General features: G+C 39.6%; 4 protein-coding genes across 4 annotated transcripts; 3 read left to right on the top strand and 1 right to left on the bottom strand.

Moving 5' to 3' along the window:
• The first annotated feature begins 6,800 nt into the window (after positions 1-6,800).
• LOC112189345 lies at positions 6,801-7,698 on the top strand. Its single transcript, XM_024328656.2, has 3 exons — positions 6,801-7,142; positions 7,261-7,376; positions 7,477-7,698. The coding sequence occupies exons 1-3, from the start codon at positions 6,952-6,954 to the stop codon at positions 7,539-7,541; spliced, it is 372 nt and encodes a 123-aa protein (XP_024184424.1). The 5' UTR covers positions 6,801-6,951; the 3' UTR covers positions 7,542-7,698.
• Positions 7,699-7,714: 16 nt separating this feature from the next.
• On the bottom strand, positions 7,715-9,236 carry LOC112189344 (protein CHLORORESPIRATORY REDUCTION 7, chloroplastic). The gene is made up of 3 exons (XM_024328655.2): positions 9,058-9,236; positions 8,565-8,671; positions 7,715-8,476 (listed from the first exon to the last, which is right to left on the bottom strand). Exons 1-3 carry the CDS (start codon positions 9,140-9,142, stop codon positions 8,204-8,206), a joined length of 465 nt encoding a protein of 154 aa, XP_024184423.1. The 5' UTR covers positions 9,143-9,236; the 3' UTR covers positions 7,715-8,203.
• Positions 9,237-11,561: 2,325 nt separating this feature from the next.
• Positions 11,562-12,809, top strand: LOC112185146. The gene is made up of 2 exons (XM_024323357.1): positions 11,562-12,358; positions 12,611-12,809. The coding sequence occupies exons 1-2, from the start codon at positions 11,562-11,564 to the stop codon at positions 12,807-12,809; spliced, it is 996 nt and encodes a 331-aa protein (XP_024179125.1).
• Positions 12,810-15,568: 2,759 nt separating this feature from the next.
• On the top strand, positions 15,569-20,464 carry LOC112185564 (LRR receptor-like serine/threonine-protein kinase RPK2). The gene is made up of 2 exons (XM_024323822.2): positions 15,569-19,828; positions 20,149-20,464. The coding sequence occupies exon 1, from the start codon at positions 15,840-15,842 to the stop codon at positions 19,272-19,274; it is 3,435 nt and encodes a 1,144-aa protein (XP_024179590.1). The 5' UTR covers positions 15,569-15,839; the 3' UTR covers positions 19,275-19,828; positions 20,149-20,464.
• The last annotated feature ends 2,269 nt before the right edge of the window (positions 20,465-22,733 follow it).

Here is a 22,733-nt window from a genome sequence, read left to right as displayed (position 1 = left end):
AGATTTGTCTCGAGTTTAAATTGTGACAATCCATTAGAGGTTGAATGCTACTGAGAGCATCGAGAAAATAGGAGAGAAAGCTAGGGTTTGGAAAGAGCGAAGAAGAGTTTGACGCTCATCCGGCGGTGCCTCCTCGTCGACCTGGCTTCCCGCCTCAGCTACATATGGCAAGTGTAGGCCTCATCAAAAAGCCGGCAGATCAAGTGGGCCAATGGAGGCCCACCAGACCTGAGAGCCAAAAGCCCGGCCCTACCCGTCAAAAAGCCCGCCTTGGTGGGTTATGGGCCAGCCCGTCAAAAGCCCACAAAAACCTGGCCCGGCCAGCCAAAAGCCCACTAGGAACTGCCCTTAAAAGCCCATTAGGCCCAGCCCATAAAAGCCCGCAAACAAAAAGTATTATATAAATAACACAGAAAATGTTGTGAAGAATACCTAACTTCCCTGAATTACAGGGAACTGCTCAAACGGAATATAATAAACTGTTGTGAAGAATACCTAACTTCCCTGAATAACACAGAAACTATTGTGAAGAATACTTAACTTCCATTAGGAGAAGTACCATATATGCACGGAATGCCACACGTGTCTAGTTTCTGAGGAATTTTACAGTTTGCAATTCTGACTTTTCTAGAAGGAGTTATGACAATTTAAGTGAAGGAAGTGCAGCTTGAACGAGAATCTACAACACAAAAACTGTTGTGCAGAACACCTAACTTCGCTGAATTACTGGGAACTGCTCGAATGGAATTAAGAGTTGTACCCTATAAGCACTGAAAAGCCCCATGTTTCTAGTTTCTGAGAAAATTTACGGTTTGCAATTCCGACTTTTATAGAAGGAGTTATGGCAATTTAAGTGAAAGCAGTTCTGCTTCGATGGGAATCTGCAACATCTTTTACAAGTTCATGTCTAGAACTGAACTTCTCTGAATTACTGGGAGCTTCTCGGATAGAATTAGGAGATGTACCCTATATGTATGGAAAGCCCCATGTGTCTAGTTTCTGAAAAATTTTACGGTTTGCGATTCTGACTTTTCTAGAAGGAGTTGTGGCAATTTAAGTGAAGGCAGTTCAGTTTTAACTGGAATCTTGAAGGCCCAACACATTTATTTAGAAATATTCAGTGTGCCACATCATCATTATATGTGTGTGTGTGTGTGTGTCTCTTTGTGTGAGTGTGAATTTGTTGTAATTTGGCTTATGGTGAAATTGGACGTTCTCATACTTCTATATAGAATATGTGCATATATATTTTACATGTCATGACTATGGTTGACCGATTCAATCGGATTCAAAAATATGGTGAAATTAGCTAAATTTTTTACCACACTTATAATTTATTATAATAATCTCATCCAATGGTCGGTTTTTCCATTTTATTTGAATTGGTAGAGGTTACCCTTTGGAGTGTATGATATATAAATATAGGTTTATAAGAGTAACTAAGTTTGACCTAATTGATCGAATTCGAAACGAGAACTAAATTGGCTGAAATTTTTACAACCACCATAAAACATTACAATCTCTCCATCGAGCGGTTAGTTTCTCCAAATTCATTTTTCACTTCATGTTTGCTTTAGAATGAACCTCAATAGTTTAAATGCAATGTATAAGTTATACAATTTTAGGAGGCAAATTGGTATAAGCCAATGTCTTTGTAATGAAAATTGAAATTTTTATTTTATTTTCACGCACATCCATCTATGGAATATTTACAGACGTGATGTGAAAAAATAAGCACGTTTCGCTGTCGTTGTGTCATCGGTCAACTAAGAAAACATACAAGTGACGACGGTTGACCAATTCGATCGGATTCGAAAATATGGTGAAATTGGCAAAATTTTTTACCACACTCATAATTTATTGTAATAATCATATCCAACGGTTGGTTTTTCCATTTTCTTTGAATTGATAGAGGTTGCTCTTTAGAGTGTATGATATATACATATAAGTTTATAAGAGTAACTAAGTTTGACCTAGTTGATCGAATATGAAACGATAACTAAATTGGTTGAAATTTTTACAACCACCATAAAACATTACAATCTCTCCATCGAGAGGTTGGTTTCTCCAAATTCATTTTCCACTTCATGTTTGCTTTAGAATGAACCTCAACAATTTAAATGTAGTGTATAAGTTATACAACTTTAGGAAGCAAATTCGTATAGACCAATGTATTTATAATTAAAATTGAAATTTTTATCTTATGTCCACGCACATCCATCGATGAAATATTTACAAATGTGATGTAAAAAATAAGCACATTTCGCAGTCGTTATGTCATCGGTCAATCAAGAAAACATACAAATCACTACGGTTGACCAATCCGATCGGGTTGGAAACTATGGTGAAATTGACTAAATTTTTAACCACACGCATAATTTATTGTAATAATCACATCCAACGGTCGGTTTTCCCATTTTTTTTTGAATTGATAGAGGTTAGTCTTTGAAATGTATGATATATAAATATAGATTTATAAAAAAAAAATTAGTGTCTTTAAATATTTATTATAAATAAAGCCCACAAGGCCAGTCCCGAAAAAGCCCGGCCAGGCCCGAAAATGCCCGCAAAGCCCGCTTTATATGGACGGGCTTGGATCCTTCGATTTACAATAAAGTCCGGCCCGGCCCGACCAGCCATTATTTAAAAATATGTCCGGCCCGTTGATGAGACCTAGGCAGGTGTTGCCAGACAGGAGATGGGAGTTTTGTCTTCTCTTCGTTGGTCGGGGCTTTGCATGCTTCTTCTCTACTCTCAGGCAGAGGCGCAAGTGTGGAGGGGGAATTCGGCGGTGGCGCAAGCTTGGAGCAAGGGGCCCGAGGCCAGATCATGGCGGCGGCATGCCATGGATCGTATGGCGCTGGTCTTTGTTCGGAGGTTGGTCACTCGGTGATGTTTGCAGAGGTGGGTTCGGGCTCCCAAGCGGATGGACATAGATGGGTGGAGCGATTTTGATCCGAGGTGGAAGGGCACAGTGATTCATTTTTTGTTTCTCGGTGGTTTGTTTGGAGTGGATTTTTTTCCAGATCTGGATCCAGCCGACGACAGGCAGGTGTATCAGTGGGGCTTGCGGTATTGATTAGGTATCTCTGGGGAGGTGAGCTCAAAGGGAAAGTTTTGTGGAGGTGGTTTGCCGGCGGGAAAATTGGAGAAAGGGAAGTTGATTGTGATAGCTTTGGTCTGGTCTTATTTTGCGTTTTATTTTTGGTTAGTCTTTTTTGGTCAATAGTATGTCCCTACTCTTTTGAGGTAGGGTTAGGTCAAATTGAGGTGCCATGGATTTGGTGTCATTCCTGGGGACGAGTTGGTTTAGTTTCGGTTTTATCTTATGGTCAATATGTTGACAAACGATCCTTGCACGTGGTCTAGTATCATTGGGACACGGTATGGAAGAGGGCGTTGGTTTTTATGACGGTTGTCTATGAGGTGGTATCAAGCTTCTCGGGATTCTCTGTAGCCCGAGGGGTTGGGCGATATAGGTGGTTAGGGGTTGGGCCATTTCGGCTCAAGGAGGTCATTCTGAATAACGGATCCGTAACTGGTTTATGTTTTAAGGAGGAGAGTGGGAAGTTCTTGTCCACCACCGGTCATTCCCATATTATGTAATTTTGGTTATCAATAAAGGTTTCTTATTTTCAAAGAAAAAAAATCTTCAATCCACCTTAAGTTATACCTCTTCACATAAATAAAACGTTCGAGGTATAATCATTTTAGGGAGGTATTTCGGCGTTCTCAGATTCATAGATACATCACAATTAGTTGTATAGCCAAACACAATTATTTAGCTACATTGACGCAGACGGATTGATATCTAGGTTTACCAGCAATAAACCTAAGCAAAGGATTCTGGAGTCCACCAGAGATAAAAGAGAATAATCTCAATTTTATTGATAAAAGATGATAAGATGCATTCTGCAGCCTTAAGGCGGCTTATTTATAAGAAAATAAACCCTCGGGCCACTAACAATGAAACCCTAAAGCCCATGGGTAAAAACGAAAACAACCCGAAAATAACTAGGAAAACCAAAACGACAAAAAATAGAAAAATGCAGTTTTGAGGCCCTAAACGACCCCGGAAGCCCAAAAAAGGTCACGGGTCGTGGCAAAGCACGTGTTTGATTTCTGGCGCGATTCCCTTTCCAGAAAGGTAAGGTGCGTCCCAATAGGACTCCGAAAGCCCGTTTCGCGTATACTAGTCACTTTTCGTTTTCCTCATTTAGCACGATCCAATTGTTCTTCAAATTGGGCTGCCATTTATTCTGCATCATACACGATCTCTTTTCTAAAGCCCTATGACCTTTTAAATAGTGTCGTGATCATTTTGCCCCTTTCTCATGTTTTAGCTCTGTTTCACGCTTCTTTTTTAGGGTTTTGGTTGTTTGCTTGACACTGAGAGTGAAGAGAGCAGAGGAAGAAGGGAGAGAAGAAGATGGAGACGGGAAGCTCTCAGTGAAACCGGCCATCAGTTCCACCGTCTCATGCATTTTGAGATTTTACAGTTCCGCTAATAGAGAATGAAGAAGAAGAGGGATCTAATACGCATTAACTAATTGCAATTAAGATTTCTAAACGTCTTTGGTTGAAATGTTTGAGCCTCAAACAACTTAAGAATCATCCAGAATCTAACTAATTAAAGGGTCTTCAATCATTTCATAGGGTTATGAACATGATGAAAATCTCACATAAGACTCATTATCAGTCCTCGATCACACATGCTTTATACATGTTACCATAATGTGAGCGAGGTGTACGTTATAATCATGAACTTGCTTTCTTTTTGGACGATAATCATGATCTTGCTTAGTTTGTGAATGTTTGATATATATCATATTTTGCAGTTATTTAACCCTTTAATTTAATATGACCCGATAGGTTTATATACGTAATGTTTGATTGCATTTTACTTCTTGCTCGATCAGTGTTGTCAAACAATGATCAAAGTTTGTTATAAAAAAAAGCAATGATCAAAGTTGAACAGCTAGCTAGACTTAGGACCTTTTCCCATTTCCAATGATGATTTGTGGTTGTACTTTTACAGGGTCATGTTATAATTAGTCAACTTTTCAACGGTTCAACCCTATCTTAATTGATAGCTCGCTAGTAAGTCCCCCATGACTTTATCTGAATGCCAATGCCTTTCTACCTCTACAACCGCAATGTTCATCATTAGCAAATTAAGAATATATATGATAATAAGTTCAGAGGGAAGCTTTAATTGATCAAATTGACTATAGTATTATATGTCTTAATTAAGTTCTCCAATTATATGCACGATTCTTATCACTTAATTTGCAGCAAACTACAAGTAGCTCTTCAAATTGAAGATAATGGCCTCTGACATGTCCACTCAGCTTAATTCTCTGTTTCAGGATTGTGGCCACGGTATACCTGGATTTTGGGTCAATTAAATTTGTGATTATTTACTGGTAAAAATATCCACACATTTGTGTACATAAATATAGCAGTAAACTACATTATGTGTTGATGAATCGCAAAGATTTTTTTCGATAAACAATGAAAAATAAAGATCGTAGTCCCCACTGGATGATTGGATTTTTTCTTTGGTCAATAAAGAGGGCAAATAGTGCAGCTTATTGCTTATAGTTGAAGAAGCTAGGTAGATAGATGGATTGTAATGCAGCTTTGGAATTATGCATCGATGTGATGTGAGCCATCAAACTGTAGACAAGATGGCGGCAGCTGTTGCGCTAGTTGGAATTATAACCTCTCTTAAGAGAAGCCGGATAGAATTTTTGAGTTTACATAACGATTAGTTTCCAAGAAACTGTGAACAAATATTTTAGTTCAGTAGCAATAAGCTTGTTCAAAACCACAAGTCCAAGGTGTGGTGCCAACTCGGCTTCAACTTGGGCGGGCTTCCAAGTCTGGTATCCCCAGTTTTAGCTCTCAGGTTTAATTCCAGTTGAAAACATCTGTGGCCAGGGAAGTCCATGGCTGAAGTAGATTAGTCTCCTTAAATGTCAGCTTTGGAGAAAACCACTATAAACAAAAAATAAGCTCGTTGTTGTTTTCCTTGGTACTTCTCAACAAAAGCTTAGAAATGGTAAGAGATGAATACTCAAAGTTTGGTCTTTCGCCATGTGCTTATCAATCTACAAATAAGAACTTTATTCACAATTCATAGGTTCCAACTCCGGCTCTTTTTTTTTCAATTATTTTTTTATTTATATTTATTAATATGTATTATATCATCTCGAAGCTCTTGAAAGGAAGAACATAAATAATTATTTTTTATTCGTTTTTTTTTCCAATGAAATTATCGTTTATTCTATAAACAAGTTTCATCACTCAATTTAAGAAACTTAATCGAAAGACTAGTTTACGGAACAATTGGTTCCAGAAAGATACTCATTGTTCAAGTCTAGTGTCAACAAGCTTGTTGTTCTCCCCAATTCTTCGAGTCAGTAAATCATAAGCCAGAATCAGATATCTGAGTAAAGAGTTATGAAGACCTAAAGTTTAGCTTTCATCCCTTCAATGTGTGAGTATGTCAACAGTCAATCTGATAAGTACATTCACCGTCCGTAGCTTCCGACGCCGGTATTCTTTTTTAGTCACATAATGTCATAATATATCATCTCGAAGTTCTTGATTCTTTTTAGGTAGGTAGATTGGAAATACAGTTCTGGGCCAAGTATTTACCTTAGAGGAGGCCCAACATAAGTTCCATATAAATGGAACGGGAACGCCTAGAACATACTACGAGCATCTGGAGCGTACTTAAGTCATCATAACTGAGTATTTTAAACCGTAAACTTTATTTTAAAACCCAATCCAGACACTTCCAAAATTCGACCGTTGCAAATTTCTAACGGTAACCTCTTAATCTTAAATCCGACATGAATTTATTCTATTCTTCAGTTCATCTCTCTCTGTTTGTTTCATCTCCCTCTTTGTTCTACAGAGAGGCACACTCCGGTACATCATCCAATGGAAAACGTGCAAGAAATAATGCCTCCTAAAACCCCAATTCAATCTGAGACTATGAGCTTCTCTGATTGCATAACACCACCTCCACTCCAACACAAAGATGAAAACTCTCAAAATTCCGGCAACGATATACACAAAACCATCACCCCCGATCGCCTTAAAGTTCCGAAGGCATTCAAGTTCCCAGAAAGGTATACAATCTTCCAAGGTTCCAATATATAAACATGTATTAATGTGTATGTATATATAATTGTATTAGTTCATATTAGATTATTGCTTATATTTGAAGATTATGTTTCAATTTTGTAGGTATACAAGCCCAACTGATATGATAATGTCCCCTGTAACAAAAGGACTTCTGGCCAGAAACAGAAAGGGTACTACCCTCTTGCCTCCTAGCAAAAATCTGCTCAAGCCTACTCAAGGTAAGAGTCACATTCATAGTTTTATTTGGCTATTAATATTCTTTTTGTTGATCGAATTGAATATGTTGCTAGTTTTACTCATGTTTTGGTCCTGCTACAGATTCTGGATTTGCAGCAGTAGAATGTGGGATTCCTTCAGATTTGAAGTATGATCGGAAGAATTGAAGACTAGGAGGCACTTTTGGGGCATGTCCAATAGAATTTTTATTTCTTTGCTTCACTCGGGTGTAATGAAAAATTGTGGTATGTGATTTTGTCAATGTTTTGTTCATGTACTTTGGAATTTGATACAGTTGTGAATGAATAATGAGATTCTTGATCATACCAACTATTCAAGAGAATCAACAATGCAGAGTAATGACAGTCACTCATTTGTGATATAGAATGTGATTCAAACATGATTAGAAAACAAATGAAGCAAAATTACCCAAGACGGTGTTAGGGTCCATTTGGAACTTCTGTAGGAAGTGCTTTCTCTCAGTAGGAACTTCTGTAGGAAGTACTCATGTTGGAAGCCCTTTTGTTAGAAGCACTTTCCTCACTACTTCCTATGAAAACTTACTAATAATAATGCACTTGGAAGCACCATCTAAGAAAAGCACCTTGTGCTGAGATGCAATTTTTGCTCATTTTGCTACCAAACTTGGTGTTCTAGAAGGGCCTTAGTTTTAAGTTCTAACAATGGTCAGCTTTTACAAACTAATGATTGCTGTAAATGAAATCACACTCTCAGTTCACCGAGCGAAAACACTTTTGATCGATCTCTTTCAGTCCACAAGTGTAGAATTCATGTTTCATGGGGGGCTAGTAAGGCTTGAATCCTATTTTCATTCTAAACGAACTTCGTACCACTGAACTGAACCAACATCTCCATGGATTTCAAGTTCACAAACAGACCTTACTAAATAAGTAACAGCTTCATCAATGCTTTCGAATCTAGCAAGATCAGTAGGAAGGTTCTTGGCTGGCCAGTTTTCCAGCCAACCTTTCAACTTGACCCTCAACTCTTCTTCTGTAACAAACTTCTCATCCTCTCCTGGTTCCAGTAACACATAAGTTTCACTATCAGTATGTATCCTTCTCCTTCTCACAGCACAAACCTGACATAAATTGCAAGACAACTTTAATAACATAACTTAATAGTAATAGCTATAATTTGACCATGAAAGACTGAAATTGATGTAAAACCTTGACTGTATTTCGGTGATGGACTACAGAACTTGTGAACTCGGTTTTATTGGTCGACATTAGGTGGTTTAAAGGGGTTCGAATCTCCTGCTTTGTTGCTTGTTTGCCTGGACATATGTATCATACAGTTAGCTAATGAGGCTGGAATGCCATAATGTGCTACAAATTTTGGTTAATTTGTTAATACCAAAAATGAGAGACCGAACTAAACTGTACCAAAGCCATTGAACTTTCTGCAATTACATCAACTGTCAAAAGGTTCAGTTACTTCAGTACATACGTGTTCTTATTTTGTACACCTAACCCCTTCTATTTTACAGAACTCAATTAGTCAAAAGATGTAGTCAATCTAAATTCATTCAACTAGGATCTTTCTACAAACTCAAACATTTTAAAGAACTGTCAAAATGCCAAATTATGCAGTATTAGTAATCGATTTCAAACACGTACAATTTATAGTGTCAAAGGTCTAAGATTAGGAGTTTGAGCTTACAGTTGATAGAGAGAACTCCACTATGGCATAACTGTTTCTCCAAAGCTCCTTCCATTGGAACCATTTTGCTTGCAAAATTGAGCATCTTGGTCCAATCTCAAAATAGTACAATCCCAAACTAAAACCAATGTGGTGTGTATCAAAACTCAAAACAAACTTTTGCAGATAACATGCTCAAACTGAGCCTCTGATTTGCAGCTTTCCACTTGTCACCCTCACATTTCATTGTATTTTCGATTCTACCCCTCAAAAATGACCAGAGCCCATTATCAAAAATGGGCCGGCCCAAATTCTAGAAAAGACCAATTTTTCCCGCGTGAAGCAGTTAAGTTCGTTTCTTTGTTCTCCTTTTGGTTACAAGAGACCCATCAGTCAGTAGAGAAAGTTCCTTGAGCTAACTTAGTTACTCCGATATAACAAATTATCAAAATCCCCTTTTTCTAGGTCCCTCTATATCTCTCAGAACCACCCAAAATCCTGGCTTGTTCTTCCCAATTCCTAATCCTAACAATCAACATTCTTCACTTAACTTGTGGGTTTTCTCCAATTTGAGCTTTGAGCTTCATAAGCGATTAGCAGACAACAATATTTCAATTGGAGCTGAGGATTTGATATTCCAAGAGGTTCTTCTTGAAGGTTCAAATAGGTACATTTTTTATGTACTTGTTTCTTTTCGTTTTCTTGATTTATTGCACAAAATTCCCAGTATTTTTTTTTCTCGATAACCAAACATCCTTAAAGTAAAGGAGAAACCCCTTTGACGGACAGGGTTGGCCAAGATCATAGATATGCATGCTTAGGGGATTTATAGGCACTAAAGCTTCTGCTTGAAGGTAATTGCAGTTTCATGATGCAACTTGAACCAGGGTTTTTTCTATGAATGGTTATGTCTCTATGATTACAATATTCAGAAAAATGTAGCCACTTCCCAAACTATCATGCCAAGGCCAATTTGATATTCAAACTCTCAAAAGTATCAGTGTGATACCCAAACACATATTTTGACATCAACGTGATATTTCCATAAAAAATTCCTAACGGTTCCGTCTATTTGCTGATGTGGCAAGCACATGAGTCCTATGTAATATTTTTACCAATGGCAGAATAGTATTTTACTACTAACTAATTAAAAAAAAAAAAGAACAGAGCACAGAGCTCCATCTCTCTCTCTCTCTCTCTCGGTTTTGGTTTTCGGGTTTCTGGGTTTTGATGGCTTTGGAGGCTATCAATCTCTCGCTCTCTCTCCTTCTCTCGACCCTCGTCTCCTCTCTCTCACCAACTTCATCCTTGATTTCTTCGCTATCCACCATGCCTCCATATCCATAGTAGCTATTGGTACTCCTCCATGACCAGTCGATTCGGACACCAACATTGACGACGACGATGCCGCCGCAACCGTCGATTCCAAAGACGACGATGATCACCATCCCCAAAACGACGTCGTCGTTTCCCACTCGCAGCTGCTTCCCAATGGCGAATTGTGAACCAGGGGCAGAGGGGAGTGTCGTCACTCAGATTAAACGACGACGTAGAGGGTGATAAGGGTGGTAGCAGCGAAGAAGAAGAAGAGATTGGAGGAAGTTCTGATTCGGCGATCACGAGAGCGATTAGAGAGGATGAGAGTCGCTAGAATGCGCCGTTGACGCCCGAGAATGAGACGAGGGTTATGGCGTAGGAGTCGCGGTGGCGGAACTAGTCGAGCGGCCTTGATGGTGGCGGTGGTCGTGGATTCATCGACGGCTTGGGTCGTTGTCTGCCTTTCATGTTAACGGTGAAAGTTTTCATGTGGGATTCCAATTTTGGTAGTGGAGATGAGAGATTGAAATTTTGGATTAGAAGTTGAATTGCTTGTTCTTGTTTTCAGACATTGTTAGTTCTTCTTTTCTCAATTTGAATTGGATTAGAAGTTGTCAAATTGCTGCATTTGCATGTAATGTGAGATTCTTGATGTTGGGGGCGATATTTGTGGTCGGGGCCTAGCTCGCGTTCGAGGCCGAAACCGGAATTCATTTTGGCGTTGGTGGTTGGTGGTTGGTGGCTGATGACATTGTGTGGTGGTGGAGTTTTCTTCGGAGGTTGCAGCGGTTTGGCTAGAACAAAATCCCAGAAAAAGAAGAAGAAATAAAGAGGAAAAAAAAAACGAAAGGGTAAGTTAGTCATTTAATTTTTTTTTGGACCCACGTGCTTGTCACATCAGCAAATAGATGGAGCCGTTAGGAGTTTTTGACGGAAGTATCACGTTGATGTCAAAATATGTGTTTGGGTATCACACTTATACTTTTGAGAGTTTAGATATCAAATTGGTCTTGACATGATAGTTTAGGGACGGTAGCTGCATTTTTCTCTACAATATTATATGATATTGATTTCTATTGATTTCTTAAAGTTGTAATCTTGGCCATGAGTCCATCCCATGTTCAAAATGCCCCATATATCTTGACCTTGTTGATCAATATCTTCCAATTTTGCAGTTTGAGGATTTTCATCTGTTTAAAGCTGTAGTCATGGCTTATGCATATAGCGATGAAAGTAATAAGCACCTAAAGGTTCATTTCGCATCTGAACCCATAAATCGCTGCCCGAGTTCAAGCTGCTACACATCTTCTTGTTCCTCCTCATCATCTTCATCACTGGACGAACCATATGATATTGACAAAGCTGAGGTTGATCCGTCTCCCGAAGCTAAACAACCGGACCTAAATGAGCCTCCGGCGCCTGTGCCAGCACCAGAGGTTACTTCACAGACTACTGTTTGGAGCACTGGGTCATCATCTTCACAATCTCCTCCTCAAATTCCAATGGCGGGCGGGCGGCCTTCCGGATATGATCCAAATCGACTCCCATCAGCTATGTTTGCTGCTAAGCCTTCATCTGCTATGGATTGGAGTGTTGCTTCAAATGAATCATTGTTTAGTATTCATGTGGAGAATAACAGCTTCTCAAGAGACCAGTATTTCGTCATGTTCAACAAGTCTGGAGAACTGGGGAAGCTTGATGAGATGTTCCTCAATGTTCCAACTCCGCTTTCCCCAGTTACCGAGACTGTGGAAACTAAGCCGAGTTCCAATGCGTTAGTAGAGACGCTTGAAACTGATCATCACAGTGTGGAGACGGAGAGTGTCGAAACTAAGAGTGAAATTTCGGAGGAAGAGAATGTTGTGATGGTGATCGGGAAGGTAGAGAAAGACAAAAAAACCAAAGAGACAGTTAGGCTGCCTACTATGGAGGAAACCAAGGGTTCTGTCTTCTCTCATCGTTCGAATGAGAGCAATCATAGTAATCAATCTTTCCAATTTCCAGTGTAAGCCATATTACTTTCATTCCATATTTAGAGATACATGTACATGAGATTGTTTAGATATACAAATCATGAACCAAAACAGTTGAATTAAGGTACAAAAATTAGTTTTACATTCAAGATATCTATCATCTCATTTGAATCGGGAAAATTTAAGGCATATATGATTTCTTGCAATGCAGGCTAGCTTACGTACTACTTATTAGGTCAGCTGAAGCAAGCATAGTTCTAATTGAGAGCTGTTGTTATTTTCAGGTTGGCAGATCATAATGATCACCATGACCATGTAAAGCACCCATTAGAGCAAGTAAAAGAGGAGAAGCAGGAGATGCCGGCGCCTAAGCATGAGCAGGATCAGCCACACCCTGAAAGCCCTGAAAGAAATGCACCATTAAAGGCTACACGAAGCAGCAGTTGGTTGTCTTGCTTTTCTTGCTGCTGGATCTGCCGGTGATGGAAACTAAACTGTTTTCGATCTCTACAATGATCCTTGGATTCATTGCATGATCTAGCTTTTGTGTATGAGGGTTATACTGCAGCCGGATTTCAAGAATCGTTTGACTTGTCAAAATGTGGAAGGCAATTCCGTAGCAAGTTGAGGCCAGTGTTAGATTCGGTACTTCAACGACATTTGGTTTTCAATGTTGAGGAAAGAAAGGGAAAATCAAAAGAATCCAAACTGAAAGTTGTTGTACATTGTTGAATAGATAGAATTTTGACACTGAATCCTGCAACTCTCAATATTGTCTCTTCAGTACTGCTAAGTCCGACTCATTTAGCAATCATATAGGTAAGACGAAAGTTTATATGGTGCTCCAGAGTACTCGAATTCTAGAACCAAGAAACAGTTATATAGTAAATTATTTTTTGTGAGTCATATTTTTTAGAATTTCAATACTTCAAAGCACTATGAAATACCTGATAAGACTGACTCAAAATAAAAATTGCTGTTTGATTTTTTCTTTTTAGCCTCATAAGTCATAACACAAAAATCGAAAATGAATCCTTTTTTTGCATGGTTGTAGAGGACTCATGGGTTTCTAAGTTTGGCCCTTCAAATTACCAAACAAGCAAATGTTTGTATAAAGAGAAATAGCCAACAACCAAAGCATTCAAGTATGAAATAGATGGCCCCATAAAGAAAAGGAAAAGACGCTCCCCTTTATGGGTTGAGAGAAAATACCAACCACATGCAAGTGTAGGATATAAGTTAAAATCTTTTTAATAAATTATTTATTTGTGGTCAATTTTTTTTTTTTTTAGAATGACAGATGGGTCACATTATATCGAAATAAACGTTGAATTCAAATGTTTTAAATCAAAATTTTAGATAATCAAATAAGTAAAATTAAAGTTTTAGATGATTGAATGTCTATTTCTTCCACAATTTTTGACAAATTTTTCCTTATTAAATGTTATTTGACTTCTAAACAAACATTTTGTGCGTAATAATATTACTTTATTCATGTAACTTATGAACGATTGCATGTATTTTGATTGTGACTTGCGTCCTTTTTAATTACCTAATCCTAAACCAACCACAAAAGATGATCTTATAGTTAATCAAAAACATATGAGTGATTATATACATTTACCCTATTTGTATAGTCTCAGGAATATGTGCTCTAAATATACCATACCTAGCAACTTTAGACTACATCACTAAAACGTCAATCCTACATCATTTGGCAAGAAAGTTTGCTCTTTCTGATGAGGTGTGAACTTTGTGATTATGCTACATATGCCAAAAGAAATAAAGCATCTTCTGCCTGGTTGCTGGAAAGCCTGGAATTTCTATAATATATAAGGTGGCTTTTCAACAGTGTGTTTTACGTGCATTCATTCCATGCCCACTATGACATATACTAGCTTAGTTTAATCATGCTTAGCTTGAAATTTGAAATAATAGAGCACTCTGATTAATTGCTCCAAGTTTTTATATAAAATCTTGTATATCACTTTGATTCAGAATAGCTAAATATAAACCCAAGTGATACAACTCGAGCTGGAAGCGACACAATCACCCAATATCAGAAATCTATCCGCAACTCTCTCAAAGGATGAGATTTGGTCAGGAATCTTAGGGATGTGCATATATTTTGCCTTAGGACTGGGATTGTGTCTTGTTGCTGTAAGCTGTAATAATTAAGGGGCAATCATTTCGAAACTTCTATAACACATTAATATTTAGACTTAACAATGAAAAATCTTTTTCATCGCATTTATGACGTACACATGTATCGCAAACTCTTGTGCTTTGCCAATACAGTAAGTAAACATTGAATGATTGTTTTGGATTTAGTCACCAACTCACCATATAATCCCTCACAACAATATATACGTAATAGTCTCTTTCAAAATGTGCTTCATACAATAAATTAAATCTTAGGCTTCCATAATTGCTAAATAGCTAATTAGCTGCGTTTGTCAAAATTCATGAAAGAAGCTCAAACACAAGCAATGATGATAAAATGAAGAATCTTTAGAAATTTTAATATAGAATAATGCTGAGTGAAGCTAACATGTATTTTATCTTTTGTGACAGTTAATGTAGTAAAAAAGTCTAATTTATCACTGAGTGTAAAGTGAGAATGTGCGATACAGGTGGTACAAAAAAAGGGTGATGCACACCTGATATTAATTTTCAAATGTTGGACAAATTGGTTCAAATAAACTGCGGTGATAAAAAAACGAGAGATTGATGATAAGAGTATGAGAAAGGGCAGCCGCCAGGCGGGAGGCAAATCCGAGTGGGGAGTGGAGTACAGTTACAGCCTACATAAGATGGCCTCTCCGATCTCTCTCTGCCTATCTGGACCTCACGAACCGCACACTCTCTTCACCACTCTAGACAGAGAGAGAGAGAGACTCTAAAAGTTAAAAACTACCACCAACAAAACAAAAGCCTGGTGGGGCCCCAACAACCTTCCCTTCTGGAAGGACATCCCACGTGGACTCCTCTCCGATCAGTCGCGTGTCACCGGAATCTTTTTTTTTTTTTTTTTTTTTTCCCTCCTTTTAGTTTTCCAATTTTAACAACCACGACCACCACCACTACGAGGAAGAGGAGGCGGAGAGTATTGACGGGGCTGATGCATTTATTGACCGCCTGTGGCCCCCCACCTCACAGACAGAGAGAAAGAGGGACCCCACCAGTAAGACGACAAACCCGAAAAAAAAATAATAATAATGTAAGAATTTTTGAAGAACAAAAAAGAGAGAGGAGAAAAAGAAGAGAAAAGAAAGAAGAAGAACGCGTTTTCTTCTCCAAAGAAACAACACCCCCACAGTTGAATTGAATGACCTAATTCTCTCTCTCTCTCTCTCTCTCTCTCTCTCTCACCTCATCTCTCTCTCATCATACCCACAAAAAATTTCAGAGCTAGGGTTTGTCCTAAACCCCTCACTACTCTTTCTAGGGTTTTGGGGGCCTTGATCTTTCCGGGTTTTTCTTTTTCCGACGACCCTGGGGGGTTTCGCCGAAATGGGTGTTCGATCTTCTTCCTCTCCGGTCACCAATTTCCTCTCTTTTCCGGGACCCACTTCGCCGCTGGTTCTGAAGCTCGTTTTGGTGCTGTGGGCGTGCGCGGCGGCGTCGTCACGGAACGGCGTCGTTTCGGCGGAGACGGACGCATCGGTGCTGCTTCAGCTCAAAGGCTCAGTCTTGGACTCGGAAGGGTTGCTTTCGAGCTGGGGCTCGGTCAATTCCAGTCACTGCACCTGGTCAGGAGTCTTGTGCGACGCGAATTTCCGTGTCGTTTCGCTCAACATTACCGGCGCCGGCGCCGGCGGAGGTAAATCGAAATCGAGCTCCTTTCCGTGCGTTGATTTTGGTCAGTTTCCGTTTTATGGGTTGGGGATTAGGAGGAGTTGTGTGGGTGGTAGTGGGAGGCTGGTGGGGAAGCTCCCTCCTGTGATTGGGAAGCTCACTGAGCTAAAGGTCTTGTCTTTGCCCTTTAATGGTTTTGATGGTGAAATTCCTGTTGAAATTTGGGGCATGGAGAACCTAGAGGTCGTTGATCTTGAAGGGAATTCGATCACCGGGTCTTTGCCGTTTCGGGTGAACCCGAATTTGAGGGTTCTGAATCTTGGGTTTAATAAGATTCAGGGTGAGATACCGATCTTTGACTCTGTCAGCTTAGAGATCTTGAATTTAGCTGGGAACCGGGTGAACGGCTCCGTTCCGGGTTTCGTTGGCAGGTTGGAAGGGGTGTACTTGTCATACAATTGGCTCAGTGGGGATATTCCTAGTGAGATTGGAGATAGTTGTGGCAAGCTTGAGCATCTTGATTTGTCTGGCAACTTCTTGGTTCATAAGATTCCGAGTAGTCTGGGGAACTGCAGTCGGCTGAGGACGCTGTTGTTGTATTCGAATATGTTGGAAGAAGGTATTCCGGCTGAACTCGGCCGGCTTCAGGCGCTTGAGGTGTTGGATGTGTCGAGGAATAGCTTGAGTGGTTCGTTGCCTCGAGAGCTGGGGAATTGTTCTCAGTTGTCTGTGCTTGTGCTTTCGTCGCTGTTTAATCCCCTTCCCCTTGTGCGAGCCAATTACACAGATGACTCGTTGTTGGAGCAGTTGAGTTCCATGAATGATGACTTCAATTACTTTCAAGGCTCAATGCCGAAGGAGATTACAAGCCTTCCAAAGCTGAAGATCTTGTGGGGACCGAGGGCAAGTATTGAGGGCAACTTTCCAAGTGATTGGGGTGCTTGTGAGAACTTGGAAATGATCAATTTGGCTCAGAATTTTTTTACTGGGGAAATTTCTAGTGGGCTTAACCGCTGCCAGAAGCTTCATTTTCTTGACCTAAGCACTAACAAGCTTACTGGGGAGCTTGTTCAGGTCCTTCAGGTTCCTTGTATGACTATGCTTGATGTCAGTGGAAATTTCTTGTCAGGTTCATTGCCTGAATATGCTAACAGTACTTGTCGTCCTGTTTCCTCTGTGGATCTTTCTTTCAAAGATGATGATTTTTCCTCGCCCTATGAAGCATTTTTTGGATCTAAAGCTCAAGCTGGAATGCCATTGCAATGGCCCACAGAGGATGATGTTGTTGTAGTGATTCACAACTTTGGGCACAATAATTTTACCGGCACTCTGCAGTCATTGCCCATTGCACCCGAAAGGTTTCAGAAGAAAATTCTGTATGCATTCCTTGTTGGAGAAAACAAGCTTACTGGAGCATTTCCAGGTAATTTGTTTGGGAAGTGTCAGGGATTAGATTCACTGGTTGTTAATGTAAGCAACAACAGGTTAGATGGGAAGATTCCAACTGAAATTGGTAAAATGTGCAATTCTCTCAAGTTTTTAGATGCATCTCTGAATCGGATTGTGGGTTCCATTCCTGCTAGTTTTGGAGAATTGGTGTCTCTTGCTGGCCTTAACTTGAGTTCGAACAGGTTGCAAGGTCAAATTCCGACCACTCTTGGCCAGATAAGGGATCTGGAGCGTCTTTCTTTGTCTGGTAATAACCTTACAGGTGTTATTCCTGCTAGTTTGGGGCAGGTTTACTCCTTGCATGTGCTTGAGCTTTCTCGGAACTCTCTCACTGGTGAGATACCAAACGATCTTGTAAACTTGCGAAACTTGAGAGTTCTTCTGCTGGACAAAAATAAACTTTCTGGCCAGATTCCATCTGGTTTGGCAAATGTGACCACGCTCTCAGCCTTCAATGTGTCTTACAATAACTTCTCTGGTTCATTGCCTTTGAATAATAACCTGGTGAATTGCAATACTGCTATTGGAAACCCCCATTTAAGTTCCTGCCCCTCACTTTCTCAAGTACAGCCAGCTAATACTCAAGGAAGAGTTGGCGATTCAGAACCTTATGCTGCTTCACCATTGGTAGGAACTCAGAAGAGTGCTGGTAGCGGTTTCAATTCAATTGAAATAGCATCCATTACATCTGCATCTGCCATTGTTTTAGTGCTTATAGCTCTTGTTGTTCTATTCTTGTATACGCGGAAGTGGAATCGGAAGTCTGGAGGTCCAGGCTCTACTAGGAAGGAAGTTACTGTTTTCACAAACATTGGGGTTCCACTGACCTTTGATAGTGTTGTTCGGGGCACGGGGAGCTTCAATGCTAGCAACTGTATTGGGAATGGAGGTTTTGGAGCAACTTACAAGGCAGAGATATCACCTGGAGTCCTAGTGGCTATAAAACGGCTTGCTGTTGGAAGGTTCCAAGGAGTGCAACAGTTTCATGCAGAAATCAAAACACTGGGGAGGCTTCGACATCCAAATCTGGTCACTTTACTAGGTTACCATGCCAGTGAAACAGAGATGTTCCTAATATATAATTATTTTCCTGGTGGTAATCTGGAAAAATTTATTCAGGAAAGGTCTACCAGGGCAGTGGATTGGAAGATACTTCACAAGATTGCTTTGGACATAGCCCGTGCACTTGCCTACCTACATGATCAGTGTGTACCTCGTGTCCTTCACCGTGATGTCAAGCCCAGCAATATTTTGTTGGATGATGATTTTAATGCATATCTATCAGACTTTGGTTTGGCCAGACTTCTTGGGACTTCAGAAACCCATGCTACTACTGGTGTAGCAGGGACCTTTGGATATGTTGCCCCAGAATATGCAATGACGTGTCGTGTTTCAGATAAGTCTGATGTGTATAGTTATGGTGTAGTGCTTCTTGAGTTGCTGTCTGACAAGAAAGTGTTGGATCCTTCCTTTTCTTCATTTGGAAATGGATTCAACATCGTTGCATGGGCATGTATGCTTCTTCGACAAGGCCGTGCAAAGGAATTCTTTTCTGCAGGGTTGTGGGATGCAGGCCCCCATGATGATTTGGTTGAAGTTCTACACTTGGCAGTGGTATGTACGGTTGATTCTCTCTCGACTAGGCCTACTATGAGGCAAGTCGTTCGACGGCTAAAGCAACTTCAACCCCCCTCATGTTAGCTGCCTGACGAGGTTTGTACTGGTTAACATTAGTATATGTGTAGAAAAGAGGAGCCATTGTAATCTGTGCTTTTGCACCGAGCCCTCTCTGGGGACTGGCTTTAGGTTAAATTCTAGAACTATAGTTACCCCACTTGTACAGTGTTAAGTAGTTCTACCCCCAATTTTTGTTTGTGATGTATTGCTGTGATTAGGGTCCTTGCTGATGGATCTGCAGAAGAATGCAGATGTTTTTTTCCTTGTCCTAAATGTGTATATTACATTTGTTGTTCAATAAAACATTGAGCAGATATTATGAACAACAAATATGTCGATATTCAGCTTCACTGTCTGATCCCAGATACGGCCCCCAGACAGCCGTCGATTGGTTCTTGCTATTAGAAAGGCTGAAGTCATTTTTGAGAGAGACCAAACCTCTTAAGAAATGATACTGATGAAATCAAACTGTGAGGGTACAAGAGACAAGGATCCAGAACTTTTCTTCATATGGAAATGGGTTGAACATTGTTTCGTGGAATGAAATCATACCGCGAGAGTCCAACATGTCTTAAAAGGTATATTTTCTTTGAAATTTTATATCATGTTTCTTCAATCTCAGTCTATGATTTCATTCCATTGTATGTAAATAAGAATTTTTACGAGTGCATGAATATCAATACTTGATTAATGAGCATTGAGCATTGTGGATCAAAACTTAATAAAAACATACATAACATCAGCGCTTCGGTCTGGTAAATTAATCAAATTGAATCTAACAAAATTGAATCAGGCAAATTGAAAGCCTATTTAGGATTGTTTTGCACAACGGGCTGTGTTCTCATCTGTCTGAAACAAGCATTATACTGATCAGAGGTCTTTTTTTTTGTTTTTTCAGGATGGCAAGCCGTGATCCTCGTGGTGGTGCAAGCAATAGCAATGAAGCAATAGACCAAGTAAAGCAGCAGTCGAAGCAAGTGAAACACGAGAAGCAGGAGATGCTGCCCTAGGGGTTGGAGCCTCAAATTCGATAGCAACAGGAGACACATTCCATTTCATGATCTCAATAGCTATACCTAGATTTCAAGAATCTCAAGTCTTGTCCAAGTGAATTCCATTTCTTAGCTTGAGAGTAGCACTGGATTAGGTACTTCGAAGTATTGTGTTGTCATCTCACATATATATATATATATATATGGTGTTCTTGTCTTAAACATGTATGTGTAAGCAAGTGGTATTCGCTGTTGGCTTTACCTCTCTTGTTACTATAATCCTGATGGTGTTTACCATTACTCTGATTCTTTTTAGTGGGTAAAGGTAAGAGAAACAGTATCGAAGTTAACTCTTGAAGTCGGGATTGATTTTCTTAACTAGTTAACTCAGAAAATTTGTACGTCAGTGTTACTCCTACCTAGCTATTTGAGAAATATTGTAGTAGCCAGGCTGTAGCCAGAATGAAGGTGACAAAAAAGCCAGCATCTAATTTTTCGCGAACCAGATTCCTTTGTACCATTGACGGCCTTCGTTGGGGTCCCTAATCTCTTCTGTTGCCCAAAAGCCTCGGTCCAAATGAAAAATTCACTTAAAAAAAATGAAGAAATGAAAATAAAATGAAGTAAGCACATTCGCCGATGAGATTCGTTATTGACAATAATTTTTTTGAGTATGAATAAATTTCTTGCTTGAAAATTATTGGACCACTGCTAAGTCAAGTTTGAATAAATTATTCTTCTAAAAATAAAAGTTTGAATAAATTATAATTCCAATATTGTAAAGGTTATGAGTTCAATTCTCACTACCATATGTAAGAATGGAGTAGGCTAAGAATTTTAAAAAAAAATTAATAAAAGAAAAAAAAAGGAAAAAAAAGTCAAGTTTGAGTAATCAGGCTGGATAGTCTCATTATAATATTGAAACCACAAATCAGCAGGAATAGAGACCTTCCTAATTAATGGTTACTTCTGACATGCTAATTATTGCAAGGGCTAAACAAACCAAAAGAAATAACAAAAAATTAAATTAAAAATAAACTGCAACTGAAGCTACTCCAACTAAATGCAATATGCAATTGTGGAACATATTATTATACCGTAGCATAAAACATATTTGAGAAGGCTACCACAAGCCCCGTTAAGGTCCGAATATACTATTGAATATTGGCTTTATTTAATTGGTGGGCAAAATCCAATTGAATGGCCCATGGCGAACACGTGGGCAATGCACCCATAGGTTTAGGGCTGGGAATTCCAAACCGAGATCCCGAAACCGATCCCGTCCGATCCGAGCCGAAACCGATCAGGTCGGTATGATGAGTCGTTTCGCCGGAATCCCGATCCAAACCTTACCGAAACTTCTCCAATCGGGTCGGAACCGGTATGGATGAAAAGCATACCAAATTGACGGAACCGAGCTGAAACCAGATCTTGACGGCGGTTCCCGTTGCGGTTCTGTCTCGGATTGAGTTGTTGGGATTCGTGGTGAGCCATGGGTATGGGTTGACGGAGACGGCGGGATGGTGGTGTCCTGCGCGTGGTCAGATCCAACTCTAGAAGCAAAGCGAAAAACAGCTCTTCATCTCCATCTGCGACTGCTGAAACCGATTGACGCTGAACTGTACCGAATCGATCGGTTTCGGGACCAATCGGTATGCTTGCTAAAATTCCGGTATCGGTCTCAGTATAGGCTCATTCCCGAGCCGAGCCAAACCGATCCCACCCCTACCTAGGTTAATTAGGATATATATATATATATATATATATATATATATATATATATATACAGCCCTTCTTGGGTGCGGACGTCCGCACCTTTTGCTTCGGTGCGGATTTCCAGTTTTTCTCCACTTTCCGATCATATTTTCACATTTTAGCCGTTCAGTTTTTAGGTCCTAATGTATAGATCATCTCTGCAAAATTGCAGCCAATTTGGTGATCTTTAAGTCATCTAAAACTGCAATTTACCATTATAAATACGAACGGTTCCGATTCGACAGATTCGGTCCGTTCGTGTAAATTGCAGTTTTGGATACCTTAACGATCACCAAATTGGCTGAAATTTTGTAGAGATGATCTATACATTAGGAACTAAAAATTGAACGGTTAAGATGTGAAAATATAATCGGAAAGTGGGAAAAAATGGCAAATCCGTACCTTTTTGCTTCGGTGCGGATATCCGCACCTGAGCAAAGTTCTATATATATATATATGCCTACTGCCGCTGCAGAGAGATAGAGAGAGTTAACTAGGTTATTGGTGTATTGGGTTTTTTGGGTAGAGTTTATTCTCAAACTCTAATTGTATTCTCTCCAATTGATTATAGTGGAATTTCTCGCCGGCTCAGAAAGTGGACGTAGCTCAATCACATTGATTGAGTGAACCACTATAAATTCTTGTGTTTGTTTTCTTTTTCGTTGTTTGGCCACTCATCTAGTTCCATATCAATATTGTGTTTGTTACGCTTCCGCATAACAAACTGGTATCAGAT

The sequence above is a fragment of the Rosa chinensis genome, chromosome 2, assembly GCF_002994745.2.
Source record: "Rosa chinensis cultivar Old Blush chromosome 2, RchiOBHm-V2, whole genome shotgun sequence".
NCBI lineage: Eukaryota > Viridiplantae > Streptophyta > Magnoliopsida > Rosales > Rosaceae > Rosa > Rosa chinensis.
The sequence above is the reverse complement of the archived record's forward strand: the minus strand, read 5'-3'. Positions and strand labels throughout refer to the sequence as shown.